Below are 12,371 nucleotides of genomic sequence, written 5' to 3'. Positions count from 1 at the left end.
ATGTATTGTTGAGTGTGCTCACAGTCAGCACTATATAAATGCACAGTAGTAGCAGCAGCAGCAACAGCAGCAGCAGTAGTAGTAGTGTCATTATTCATCATTCTTCTTCTTCTAATTAGTAGTAGTAGTAGTAGTAGTAGTAGCAGCAGCAGTAGTAGTAGTAGCAGCAGCAGTAGTAATAGCAGTAGTAGTACTCACAAGTAGTGATATCATTATTCATCTTCTTCTTCTCCTTATGATTAATAGTAGTAGTAGTAGTAGTAGTAGTAGTAGTAGTAGTAGTAGTAGTAGAAGCAGCAGCAGCAGCAACAGTAGCAGCAGCAGCAGTAGTTGTTGTAACAGTAGTAGCAGTAGTAGCAGCAGCAGCAGTAGTAGTATTCACAAGTAGTAGTATCATTATTCATCATTGTTCTTCTTATGATTAATAGTAGTAGTAGTAGTAGGAGTAATAGTAGTAGTAGTAGTAGCAGCAGCAGCAACAGCAGTAGTAGCAGCAGCAGTAGTTGTTGTTACAGTAGTAGTAGTAGCAGCAGCAGCAGTAGTAGTATTCACAAGTAGTAGTATCATTATTCATCATTGTTCTTCTTATGATTAATAGTAGTAGTAGTAGTAGGAGTAATAGTAGTAGTAGTAGTAGTAGCAGCAGCAGCAACAGCAGCAGCAGTAGTAGCAGTGTCATTATTCATCATTCTTCTTATAATCAGTAGTAGTAACAGTAGTAGTAGCAGCAGCAGTTAATAGTAGCAGTTGTTAATAAAAAGAAAAAGAAAAAGAACAGAAAAGAAGGAAATGTTCTTTCAAAGGAGAACAACAAGGGCAGAAAATCACCTGAGCGCCTTTCAGAATGCGCTTGGCCTTCATGTTGATGTAGTAGTCTCCCCACAGAGTCTTCTGCAGCACGTCCTGTTTGATTGACAGCTTCTCCGAGTACATGCGTGCAAAGTCAGAGATGCTGAAACACACAAGGCAAAACGATGAAGAATGGTTTTTCTGATTTTATTACACATCTTGGACGGGCACAATAGCCAAGTGGGTGTTGGACTTTCAATCTGAGGGTCCCAGGTTCGAATCTCCGTAACGGCACCTGGTGGGTAAAGGGTGGAGATTTTCCCAATCTCACAGGTCATCGTATGTGCAGACCTTCGTGAGTATTCGCAAGCAGAAGAACAAATATGCACGTTAAAGATCCTGTAAACCATATCAATATTTGGTGGGTTATGGAAACAAGAACATACCCAGCATGCACACCCCAAAAAACAGAGTATGGCTGCCTACATGACGGGGTAAATAAACAAAAACAGTCAAACATGTAAAACGTAACTTTTATGTTACATGTCTGTCTGAGTGTGTATGTGTGCGTGCCTGAAATCTGATTGAATGACACAGGGAATGATGAGCGCCCAGTGGCAGCCATCAGTCAGCTCTACCAAGGTAGGCAGCCTGTTGAGCAAATGACCCTGAGTTTGTAAAGTGCTTAGAGCTTGGTCTCCGACCGAGGATAGGCGCCATATAAGTATCCTTATCAATCAATCAATCTGGTAGGGCTGTGTATCGACGTTGGAGCATTGGACATGGAACACAGACCAATAAAAGGTGGAGAATGTCTGATGATGATGATGATATGGATACTCATATAGCGTCTGTCCTGTCCTCGGCCGGAGACCAAACTCTAAGCACTTAGCAAACATGGAGTCATTTGGCACAACAGGCTGCCTGCCTGGGTGGAGCCGACTGACAGCTGCCACTGGGCGCTCATCAGTCATTTCCTGTATCACTCAATCAACCGGAAAAAAAAGGCCTGCATTATTGCGCATGTAACCTCAAGTCTGCTTCAGGATATGTCTTAGTGCTTGATGAACCAAGACTTCCTTTTCATATTTTTCATTTTCAAAACTTGACTTTCTTTTACATCCAGCAAAGTGTCTTTAACGTACCAGAGTGCTTTTACATGTAACAAACTGAAACTGATTGATCATACTTTATCATTTTTCATAGCTGATTAACAACTTTAGACTCGACCTGGAAAATATGTTGACCAATTGTTTTCAATGTCCAATTGTCCTCTATGGTTTAGATGAGTGCAAAATTGACAAGAAATGAAATTTTTCATGGTAGTAAAAAAAAAAAAAAAAAAAAAAAAAAAATATATATATATATATATATATATATATATATATATATATATATATATATATATATATATATATATATATAAGGAAATGTTCTTCTTAAAATTACATTTAAGTAACATACTTACCGTGACCCACTAGTGCAGACTTCGGCAGGGGTCTTATTCCTGTCCTGTGCAAACTACCACCCGCCTATGCGGAGAAAACGAAAGTAGCTATGGCCGATAACCTCCCAAAGTAGGTTACCTCCCCTGTGCATCCCTGACGAGTGCCCTCTTTTTACGGCAGCCATCATGACTCCTGATCCTGTGCTCTTCATACGTCTAAGTTTTTTTTTTTTTCATATTTCTGTCTGTCTATCGATTCTTTGACACTCATGTTTTGTATCTGACGAAGACTGAATACAGGCACACAAAGCAATGATGGGAGGACAGTCAGTCAATCTCACCTGAACCCCCAACCATCCAGAGCGCAGGCGAAAATGACGTTGCCGCGATCCGGGGAGAAGAAAATGTTCTTCTCTTCTTCCTCGTCCTCAATGTAGGTCCAGTCGTAGGACTGCTGTAAACACAACAGCTCATGATACTACTACTACTACTACTACTAATAATAATAATAATAATGGATACATGTTGAGCACTTTCCAACCTTAAAGGGAGCTCAAAGCTCTTTGCAATAAACATTAAACAATCATACAGTTCGATTGTGGAGTGACCCAGAATAGCGCACTCTGCTTGGCTAATCACAAAATCATGTGTACAGCGTGTGATGGAATTTTACTTTCGGAGAATGCTATTCCATTCCTTCGTCCAAATCCGAATACGTTTTGTGTAGGAATGTGTGAGCATTCCTTCGTCCGGAGAGAGTTAAGATGAGAGTTGCTGTCACTGTTAGCACTGGTCTGAGAGCTGCAAATCAGGATCGCCTGTGTGTGATCCAACAGTCTCCATGTACTCATGCAGTCTGCTGCATGTACTCTTACAGTCTGCTTGTACTCACACTGTCTGTGTGTGTGAGTACTCATGTACTCTGCTTGCTGTTGTGATGTGACGATGTTGGAAATGTTATGCTATGTTCGTGCTGTTATCAAATACAGCTGCAAGAGTTTTGAGCTGTGATGAACATCCCATGTCATCATCGTTCTGTTGTGATTGTCACTATCAGTCCATCATCATCATCACCATCGGTGTAACTGTTCTTGTTATTGTTATCATTAGAATTATCAATAAAAGCAATGTTCTTATTATGATCACCATCATTGGAAGAAGTATCATCACAACTAATACTGCTACTACAAATATGACTACTACTACTACTATGACTAACCCATCTACTTCTACAAAGATAACAACTACTATTACTACCAAATAATAATAAAAATCATATCAATACAAAAACAAACAAACCACAACAACAAAAATCATCACCATCATCACAAGCATAATCATGATAATCACAATCATAATAACCCCATCCCCCCCTCCACACCCCCGGTAATCATAATAATATTAAATGCACAGGTCATATTTTGCCACCTTCCAGCCCCCCACCCCTTCCTCCCCCAAGACCACTCCCCTCCCCTCCCCTCTCCTCACCTCCCCTCCCCTTCCCACCTTCTGCAACCCCACCCCTTACAACGGAATACCATGAAAGAAACAAACAAAAGGAAATGTCAATGCTGAGACACCATGCCTGCATACCTGTTCCGATGTTTCCCCACCGCTCTCCGCTGGGGCCTGAAACAGACAGAGCAGTGCAGTGGTACAGTCATTCTCATCACCACTGTTGCTGACGGGTTGGTTTACAGCCCAACTGACCATACAGGGCTACGTCAGGGCTGAAAACATTGTCAACAGCGATTCTGTAGAACCTAAATTTGAAAATTAAAAAAAAACAAAAAAAACCATAATTCTCTCTCTCTCTCTCTCACTATATATATATTTATATGTACATATATCTATATCTATATTTTATCTATATATATACACATATCTGAGTGTGTGTGTGTGTGTGTGTCTGTGTCTGTGTGTGTGTGTGTGTCTTGTTGGGTTTCTTCTTGTTTGTTTTTTTTAATTGAAATGAAAATTGTGCGTAAGTGCAATAATGTTCATGCACTTATAACAAAAGATTAGTATACCTCTGATCTTGACCTGTCGAATTTTCACCAGAGGAAAAAATGAATACATAACTAATAATGATAATGACAATAATGATGAGAAGAATAAGAACTAGAAGAAGAAGGAGAAGAAGGAGAAGAAGAAATTATTCTTTCCCAGAAAATTAAGAAAAAAACTAAACTGAACATAAACATATTACATGATACACACAATTAATATATTATAACAGGATTTTTTTTTTTTTAATGCCAGCATGCAACTTCTATTTATATATAGATGCAAGACATAAAAAATAAATTAGAGCAAGAATGTCCAATTATCAAGTGCAGAAAAGAACAAAGAAATACTGAAGGCTTTCTATGAAAAAAAACAAACAGGTGAACAGACCAGCAGGACAGAAAACAAGAAAGGAAGAGACGACAGAAGGAACAGGACAAAAGACAGAAAGAAAGAAAGAAAAAGTGATTTTAACAAAAAAAGAAAAAAAAAGGAGGAAATTCCTGGCATAGAATTTCCTGAAGGTAGAAGGCATGGACTCATCTAACACGAAATCAATGCTGCAGATACTTAGGGTGACTGTTTTCTCTGAGATAATAATGCAATAATGAAGCTGTCTAGCTTGTTCTACCTTCAGATAATATTTAATAAAGTAACTCTCTCTCTCTCTCAAAGCCAAAAAGGCTGTTGTCAATGCAGAATTTTCATCTCTCTCTCTCTCTCTCTCTCTCTGTGTGTGTGTGTGTGTGTGTGTGTGTGTGTGTGTGTGTGTGTGTGTGTGTGTGTGTGTGTGTGTGTGTGTGTGTGTGTGTATGAGTGTGTGTGTGTGTGTGTGTGTGTGTGTGTGTGTGTGTGTGTGTGTGTGTGTGTGTCTAAAATGAGAACATTTACTTCATTCTGAATAAGGGAAAAAGAAGAAAAGAAAATTACTGTCTCCACCCAAAATCTACCAACCCACAGTTCCAACTCTACTGACCTGACAATGCCCCAAAGCTTTTCACAAGAAATAGTAATTGTCTCCCTTAGCTTAACATCACAGCCAGGGGTTTCACTTTCCCAAAGCGACAGCTGTGACCAATCAAAAGTCCATGCTTTTTTGCCCCAGCCCTTCTCCTGACCAGCTAGCAGACTTGCCATACCAAACACAAAACCACACCCAATCCAGAATTAATCTGCTGCACTGCTCTCGAAAGAGATTGACAGAAAAACCAATATTTTTTTTTAATTTTCATCACTTTTTTGCCTCTCTTTTTTTTCTGATTCTTTGTCTCTGATATTGGTCAATGGTTCATGAAAATTTCAAGACATTCAGACACATTTTTCCAAGATTTTCCCAGCGCTGGAAAGGATTTTCTCATTTTTTCCAAGATTTTTTTTCTAACACTTCAATGACCCTTTATGAACCCTGCCTTACAGTCCCCCCCCCCCCCCCTCCCCCCCCAGCCCCCTTCTCCCCTCACACTCCTGTACTTCTGCCATGAAAAAAAAAAGGTTTCCCCTTCAGTTGGAGTGACGAGACATGTCACACCCACAGTGACAGACGTGACAAAAATAAAAAAAATATCCACACTATGAGGAGCGTTGGCCAAAAGGTAATGCGTCTGCCTTGGAAGCAAGAGAATCTGAGCGCACTGGTTCAAATCACTCCGGCAGTCGCCAATATTTTCTCCCCCTCCACCAGACCTTGAGTGGTGGTCTGGACGCTAGTCATTCGGATGAGAAGATAAACCGAGGTCCTGTGTGCAGCATGCACTTAGCACACGTAAAAGAACACACTGCAACAAAAGGGATGTCCCTGGCAAATCAGAAAAATCCACTTCGATAGGAAAACAAATAAAATTGCAGGAAAAAAAAACAAAAGGGTGGCATTCAGTGTAGCGACACGCTCTCCCTGGGGAAACGAGCCCGAATTTCACACAGAGAAATCATATCTGTTGTGAAAAAAAAAAGAGTGATACGAATACAAATACAAAATACAAATACAAACAAAACAAATACTCACAGTTGACGTCCTCTCCATGGCTTCAGATGTGAACAAGGAGTTGGTCAGCAAGTTCACCTGGCACATGGGAGATGAAAAAGAATAGCAGGTTTAGATAGACTGGGGAAAGACACACTGGATCAGTTCATCAGTCAGTCCATCAGCCCGTCGGTCAGTCCATCAGTCAGTTGAAAATACACACCAAACATAGACACTGAACTTGACGTCTGTAGAATATGAAACAACTGCTGTAGATAAGAGCTCACACACACACACACACACACACACACACACACACACACACACACATACCACTGAACCCCTGAACTTGAAGTGGCATGTTGGCTAAGAGCGGACCAGGCAAGACGGGTCGTCTTTTCACTGTTAGCCACGCGAAATTTGGCCAAGCAGAGCAAACCGATAGGCCTAGTTTGCATCAGTTTGACACGGTACAGTATATGACACCAAATTTAGTTTTATTTAACAAAATCTTTATTGAGCAGTGAACACTGAACAAAGAGTATTCTGCTGTGAAGGCAGAGCATTGTATAGAATACAACACAACAGAGTATAGCACAAAAGAACACAACACGACATGACACGACACAATACAACACAGCATGACACAACACAATAGTACAGTACAACACACCACCACACCACACAACATGACATGACACAATACAACACCACACCACACCACACAACAACATACAACACAACAACACAACAACACACCACCCCACAACACACCACACACAACACGACACCCTGAATCCATCTGCACCAGGATGTTCTGGAGGTGGAGGAAAGCCTCTAGGGGGGACATCCTCAGCTCAACACAACACAACACAACACCACACCACACGGCACAACACCAAAACACCACACCGCATCACACAAAACCACACAATACACCACACCACACCACACCACACCACACCAACACAACACCACAACACCACACCACACAACACCAACACCACACCACACGACACACCCTGAACCCACCTGCACCAGGATGTTCTGGAGGTGGAGGAAGGCCTCTAGGGGGGACATCCTCAGCTCAACACGACACAACACAACACCACACCACACGGCACAACACCAAAACACCACACATCACACAAAACCACACACCACATCACACCACACCACACCACACAACACCACACAACACCACACAACATAACACCACACAACACAACACCACACCAACACCACACCACATCACACAAAACCACACAATACACCACACCACACCACACCACACCACACCACACCACACCACAACACAACACCACACCACACCACACAACACACCCTGAACCCACCTGCACCAGGATGTTCTGGAGGTGGAGGAAGGCCTCTACGGGGGACATCCTCAGCTCAACACGACACAACACAACACCACACCACACGGCACAACACCAAAACACCACACATCACACAAAACCACACACCACATCACACCACACCACACCACACAACACCACACCACACCACACCACACACCCTGAACCCACCTGCACCAGGATGTTCTGGAGGTGGAGGAAAGCTTCAAGGGGGGACATCTTCAGCTCAGACACCAGGCGGTCCACCTTGTTCAGCACCAGCACGGGGCGGATGTTCTCCAGCCACGCCTGCCTCAGCACCGCGTGGGTCTGGAACCATCACCGTCGCCACAGAGACCAATGATTGTTAGTTGTTAGCGAGGAATTTTGAATTTATGTATGTACCTCGTTTCATTCTATTCTATTTCATTTCACGATCATTGTTAGTTGTTGGTGATGAACTTTTTTATCTATGTACATATCTCATTTCATTTCATTTTATTCAATGGGGCACAATAGCCGAGTGGTCAAAGCGTTGGACTTTCGATCTTGAGGGTCCGGGTTTGAATGTCGGTAACGGCGCCTGGTGGGTGAAAGGTGGAGATTTTTCCCCCAATTTCCCAGGTCAACATATGTGCAGACCTGCTTATGCCTGAACCCTCTTCGTGTGTGTGCAAGCAGAGGATAAAACACACTCATTAAAGATCCTGTAATCCATGTCAGTGTTCGGTGGGTTATGGGAACAAGAACATACCCAGCATGCACACCCCCAAAAACGGGAGTATGGCTGCCTATGTGGCCGGGGTAAATAAACAAAACGGTCATACACGTATAACGTTACATGTCTGTCTGTATGTCTGCATGCCTGAAATCCGACTGAATGACTCAGGAAACGAATGATGAGCGCCCAGTGGCAGGCAGCTGTCAGTCGGCTCCACCCAGGTAGACAGCCTCCTGTGCAAATGACATCCAAGTTTGTAAAGCGCTTGGAGAGCTTGGTCTCTGACCGAGGATAGGCACTATATAGGCATCCATATCCTATCAAATCAAATCAAATCAAAAAGGGACACACTGACCTGCGGACACACCCCCTCCACCACGTCCACCAGCACCACAGCTCCATCACAGAGACGCACCGCCGTCGACACCTCGCTGGAGAAGTCCACATGGCCAGGGGAGTCGATCAGGTTCACCAGGTACGGGCAGTTCTCTGCAACCACCCCAGAGCTTCAGTTTCACTTTGGTTTAAACATTTTTTTAATATCAAGAAACAAGGTGCAATACAGCGTTCAATTAAGAAGACTTGAGCGACAACAAGCATGAGAATATATCGTGCTCGTTCATATGTAACAAGCAATACACAAACGCAATGGCGAAAATACACACATTATTTGACAATGAAAAGAAGTTTGAAGTGCAAGACAAAACTAAACTAAACAAGAAAAACAACAACAAAAACACCAAAAAAAAACAAAACAAACTACTATTACCGCAACTACCACTGACAACAACAATGATAATATTAATGATACTACTAATGCTAACATAGTAGCAACAATAATAACACACTGGAAAGTGAACATCACCTAAGAAGTAATGTAATGGGGAAGGGAGAGGGAGAGAGAGAAAGAGAGAGAGAGATTACAGAGTAAAACCAGGGCCATTCGGCAAAATAAATGTTCAATATAACTGCAGAGAATATTTCATTGTGAATCTTTTAAGACTTGAATCTTTTTGATTGTCCAATAAAGTCTTGTACAGTCAAGAATATGTGTTCATTCTCAAGGGAACTAATAACTCGGTCACCTCGTAATAAAGTATTTAAGTTTGTACTATTTGCAGGGAAAGTAGCACTTTCACTTTCAGTTTCTCAAGGAGCCTTCCACTGCGGTTTGAACAAATCCATGGACGCTCTACACATCACTTGTGCTAGGCAGATGCCGGACTAACAGCATAACCCAATGCTTTTAGGCCTTGACTGCATGTATATATATATGGATATATAGATACAGATAGAGACAGATATAGATACATAGATAGATATATATATATAGATATAGCTACATATAATTTATATATATCCACTCTGAAAGCTACATAAATGTGTCCATCTATAGATCTACCTGTCTATATACAGATATATATATATATATATATATATATATATATATATAGGGAGCGAGAGAGACATATTTGAGTACCTGTCAGAGTGTATTTCTTGTACAGAACTTTGCCAGAGGACAACAATTTTGTTGCCATGGGTTCTTTTTCACTCAGTCTTCCAAGAGTGTGCTGCACACAGGACCTTAGTTTACTGTCTCATCCGAATAACTGGACGCTCCATTTTGATTAATTCCAGTCAAACCTGGGCGAAGGGGCGAGTGCAGGATTTGAACTCAGACCCTCTCGGAACCTGTGCTGGCGCTGGCAAAGTAAGCGTCTTAACCATTCTGGCATCTTTCTCCTCCACGGGAACTTGGTGACCCGCAGACATGTAGCTCCCCCACCCCTGCGCCTCTCCCCCTTTTACTAGTCACATGTGTAAAACAATGCCAGTCAGTGTAATGAACAACCCTGTGTTTTCGTTGTCTTTGTGCCCATGTGCCTTGTACCTGTGTGTGTGTGTGTGTGTGTGTGTGTGTGTGTGTGTGTGTGTGTACTTAGATAGATAGACAGATAGACTAGAGAGAGAGAGAGAGAGATTGATTCATCTATCCCTCCATCCATCAGACAGACAGGCAGATAGATAGATAGATAGATAAACAGGAGACAGATAAATCCAAAGCCCACCTTTCACAAATAAGAGTGAGATGGCTGAAGACTTCATGGTGATGCCACGTTCCTGTTCATCCTCCCGGCTGTCCATGTAACGCATCTGCAGGGTTCCAGACAGACGCACGATATAAACCAACACTCAGCACTAACAGTAAACAGTACAATGTGTACTGGGCACTGGAACAAAGGCTGAACAAGTTCAGGACTTTATGTGTGCAGAAGGTATGGTGACACCTTTTCTAATTTTTCATTTATTTATTGTTCTATATTCATGAGAGCTGCTTTTACTGACATTCATAACTTTAACTAAAAAATCTATCCAAAATCTATTTATAAAAAATCTCATTTTCATGCTTCGCTCAATGCTATTACAGCTAAGCAGTGTGCTAAATAACTTTCAAACTATCAGAAACTGATAGCTTCTCTTGCAGCAGTTTGCGTGCTTCTGAAAACCCGCTTGGCTGGCAAACAGATAACAAAAGCCAGAATTAGCTAGAATAATGTGTGGCACATAGGGGTTAAACAAAATATAATTAAAAATGAAAAATAAAAAAAACAATAAGCAAACCCTTGTCACCCACCTTGCCAGCCATTCTTTGAGAGATGATGCCATTACTGGCCACCAAGGCATCCGCCAGGGTCGTCTTTCCTGAAAACGAATGGTCAAGGTTAACACTTCAGCGAATTAACGTCTACACCAGAATTGCATCATGTAAAATATAAACAAAATAAATAGATAAATAAATAATTCAATGAATAAAGAAAGAAAGAAAGAAAAAAGAAAGAAAGAGAGAACAAATAAATAAATCAATGAATGAATAAATGATTTAAAAAATAAATACATAGCTAACAAACAAACAAATAACAAATAAATAAGTAAACAATTTACGCTAAAGAGAACAATCTATTCGTCAGATCAATCTAAACTGACTGAAGACACAATGCAGCAACTGTCTGAAATTCACATTTAAGTACTTGCATTGTTTTTCCATTCAATCATTTTCTTCTGATAATAATAATAATAATAATAATAATAACAATATTATTATTATTATATTTGTAAACTATTTAACTTTCTCCGGACGCCGGAATGCATAAGCATTCCTACATAAAATGTATTCGGTTTCTGGCGAAGGAATGGAATAGCATTTTCAAAACAAAAAAACAAAAAAATCCATCACGCTCTGTTCACGTGATTTTGTGATTAGCCAAGCAGAGTGCGCTTTTCTGGGTCACTCCACAACTGAATGATATGACTGGCCAGCCTATTATGTGTGGCCAGTCTCGCACACACACACACACACAAAGTCACTGACTGGTCGTCTGCTTGCATGCCAGCCTGTTAATGTTAGCAAAGCGGGTTCTTCTCAAAATGTTTTGGAGCAAACAAGGCACTGACGGCAACGTTTTAGTGTTGCCGAAGTACTTGAAATGCTACAAACTGAAGGGTCAGACTTTGAAGAGGTGGATGATGATGAAGAAGAAAGTGAATTTAGTGTAGAAAGCAAGCATGGGTATGGTGATTTGGGGTGAAAATTTGGCATTATTTTCTACATAATGGCAAACCTGTAAAAATAAGACGAGAAATTTGATTTTTCTTCTATTTCTTTTTTTTTTTTTTAATGTAATACTAATAGCCCAACATTTAATAAACCAGTTCTGAAAGCTTCATTTTCTTACTCTGTATTTTGTAGTTTTTGCAGTTTTTTTCCCATCATTGCAAATGGGCTATCTGTGGGGAAAAGCAAGGGGAAAACTTGTCGTCCCGAGTGAGTTCAAATGAAACATTTAGTCACTCAATACTTTCCTAAGTTTATTAAACAAGCAAACAGTTGAAATACGCTTGTAAACCCATGACTACTGACAAAGCCTACTCCTTAACTCACTTGGGACAAATAATTTTCAGAATTTCTCCCTTGCTTTTCCCTCCAGAGGACCCAATTGTTAGGGTTAGGAAAAAAAGCACAAAAAATACAAAACATAAAGTAACAGAAGCTAAGTCACTGACAGTACCTTCTTGCTGGTAGCTTTCTTGACT

General features: G+C 41.0%; 1 protein-coding gene across 4 annotated transcripts in view; it reads right to left on the bottom strand.

The window, feature by feature from the left end:
* The window catches only part of LOC143282361 (elongation factor-like GTPase 1), a 38,779-nt gene that overhangs the window by 23,195 nt on the left and 3,213 nt on the right, over positions 1 to 12,371 (bottom strand). The window contains exons 3-10 of one of the 4 annotated variants that reach the window (XM_076587970.1): positions 10,915 to 10,982; positions 10,349 to 10,433; positions 8,635 to 8,768; positions 7,751 to 7,888; positions 6,246 to 6,302; positions 3,830 to 3,865; positions 2,578 to 2,690; positions 829 to 952 (exon numbers count right to left, since the gene is read on the bottom strand). In XM_076587970.1, coding sequence (XP_076444085.1) covers positions 829 to 952; positions 2,578 to 2,690; positions 3,830 to 3,865; positions 6,246 to 6,302; positions 7,751 to 7,888; positions 8,635 to 8,768; positions 10,349 to 10,433; positions 10,915 to 10,982 — 755 coding nt within the window. Of the gene's footprint in view, positions 1 to 828; positions 953 to 2,577; positions 2,691 to 3,829; positions 3,866 to 6,245; positions 6,303 to 7,235; positions 7,287 to 7,750; positions 7,889 to 8,634; positions 8,769 to 10,348; positions 10,434 to 10,914; positions 10,983 to 12,371 lie in introns of those variants that run through there. The other 3 variants (XM_076587971.1, XM_076587972.1, XM_076587973.1) reach the window with 3 other exon arrangements.

This window comes from Babylonia areolata, chromosome 5 (genome assembly GCF_041734735.1).
Source record: "Babylonia areolata isolate BAREFJ2019XMU chromosome 5, ASM4173473v1, whole genome shotgun sequence".
Taxonomy (NCBI): domain Eukaryota; kingdom Metazoa; phylum Mollusca; class Gastropoda; order Neogastropoda; family Buccinidae; genus Babylonia; species Babylonia areolata.
Note: the sequence above shows the minus strand (reverse complement) of the source record. Positions and strands in the feature narration are given on the sequence as shown.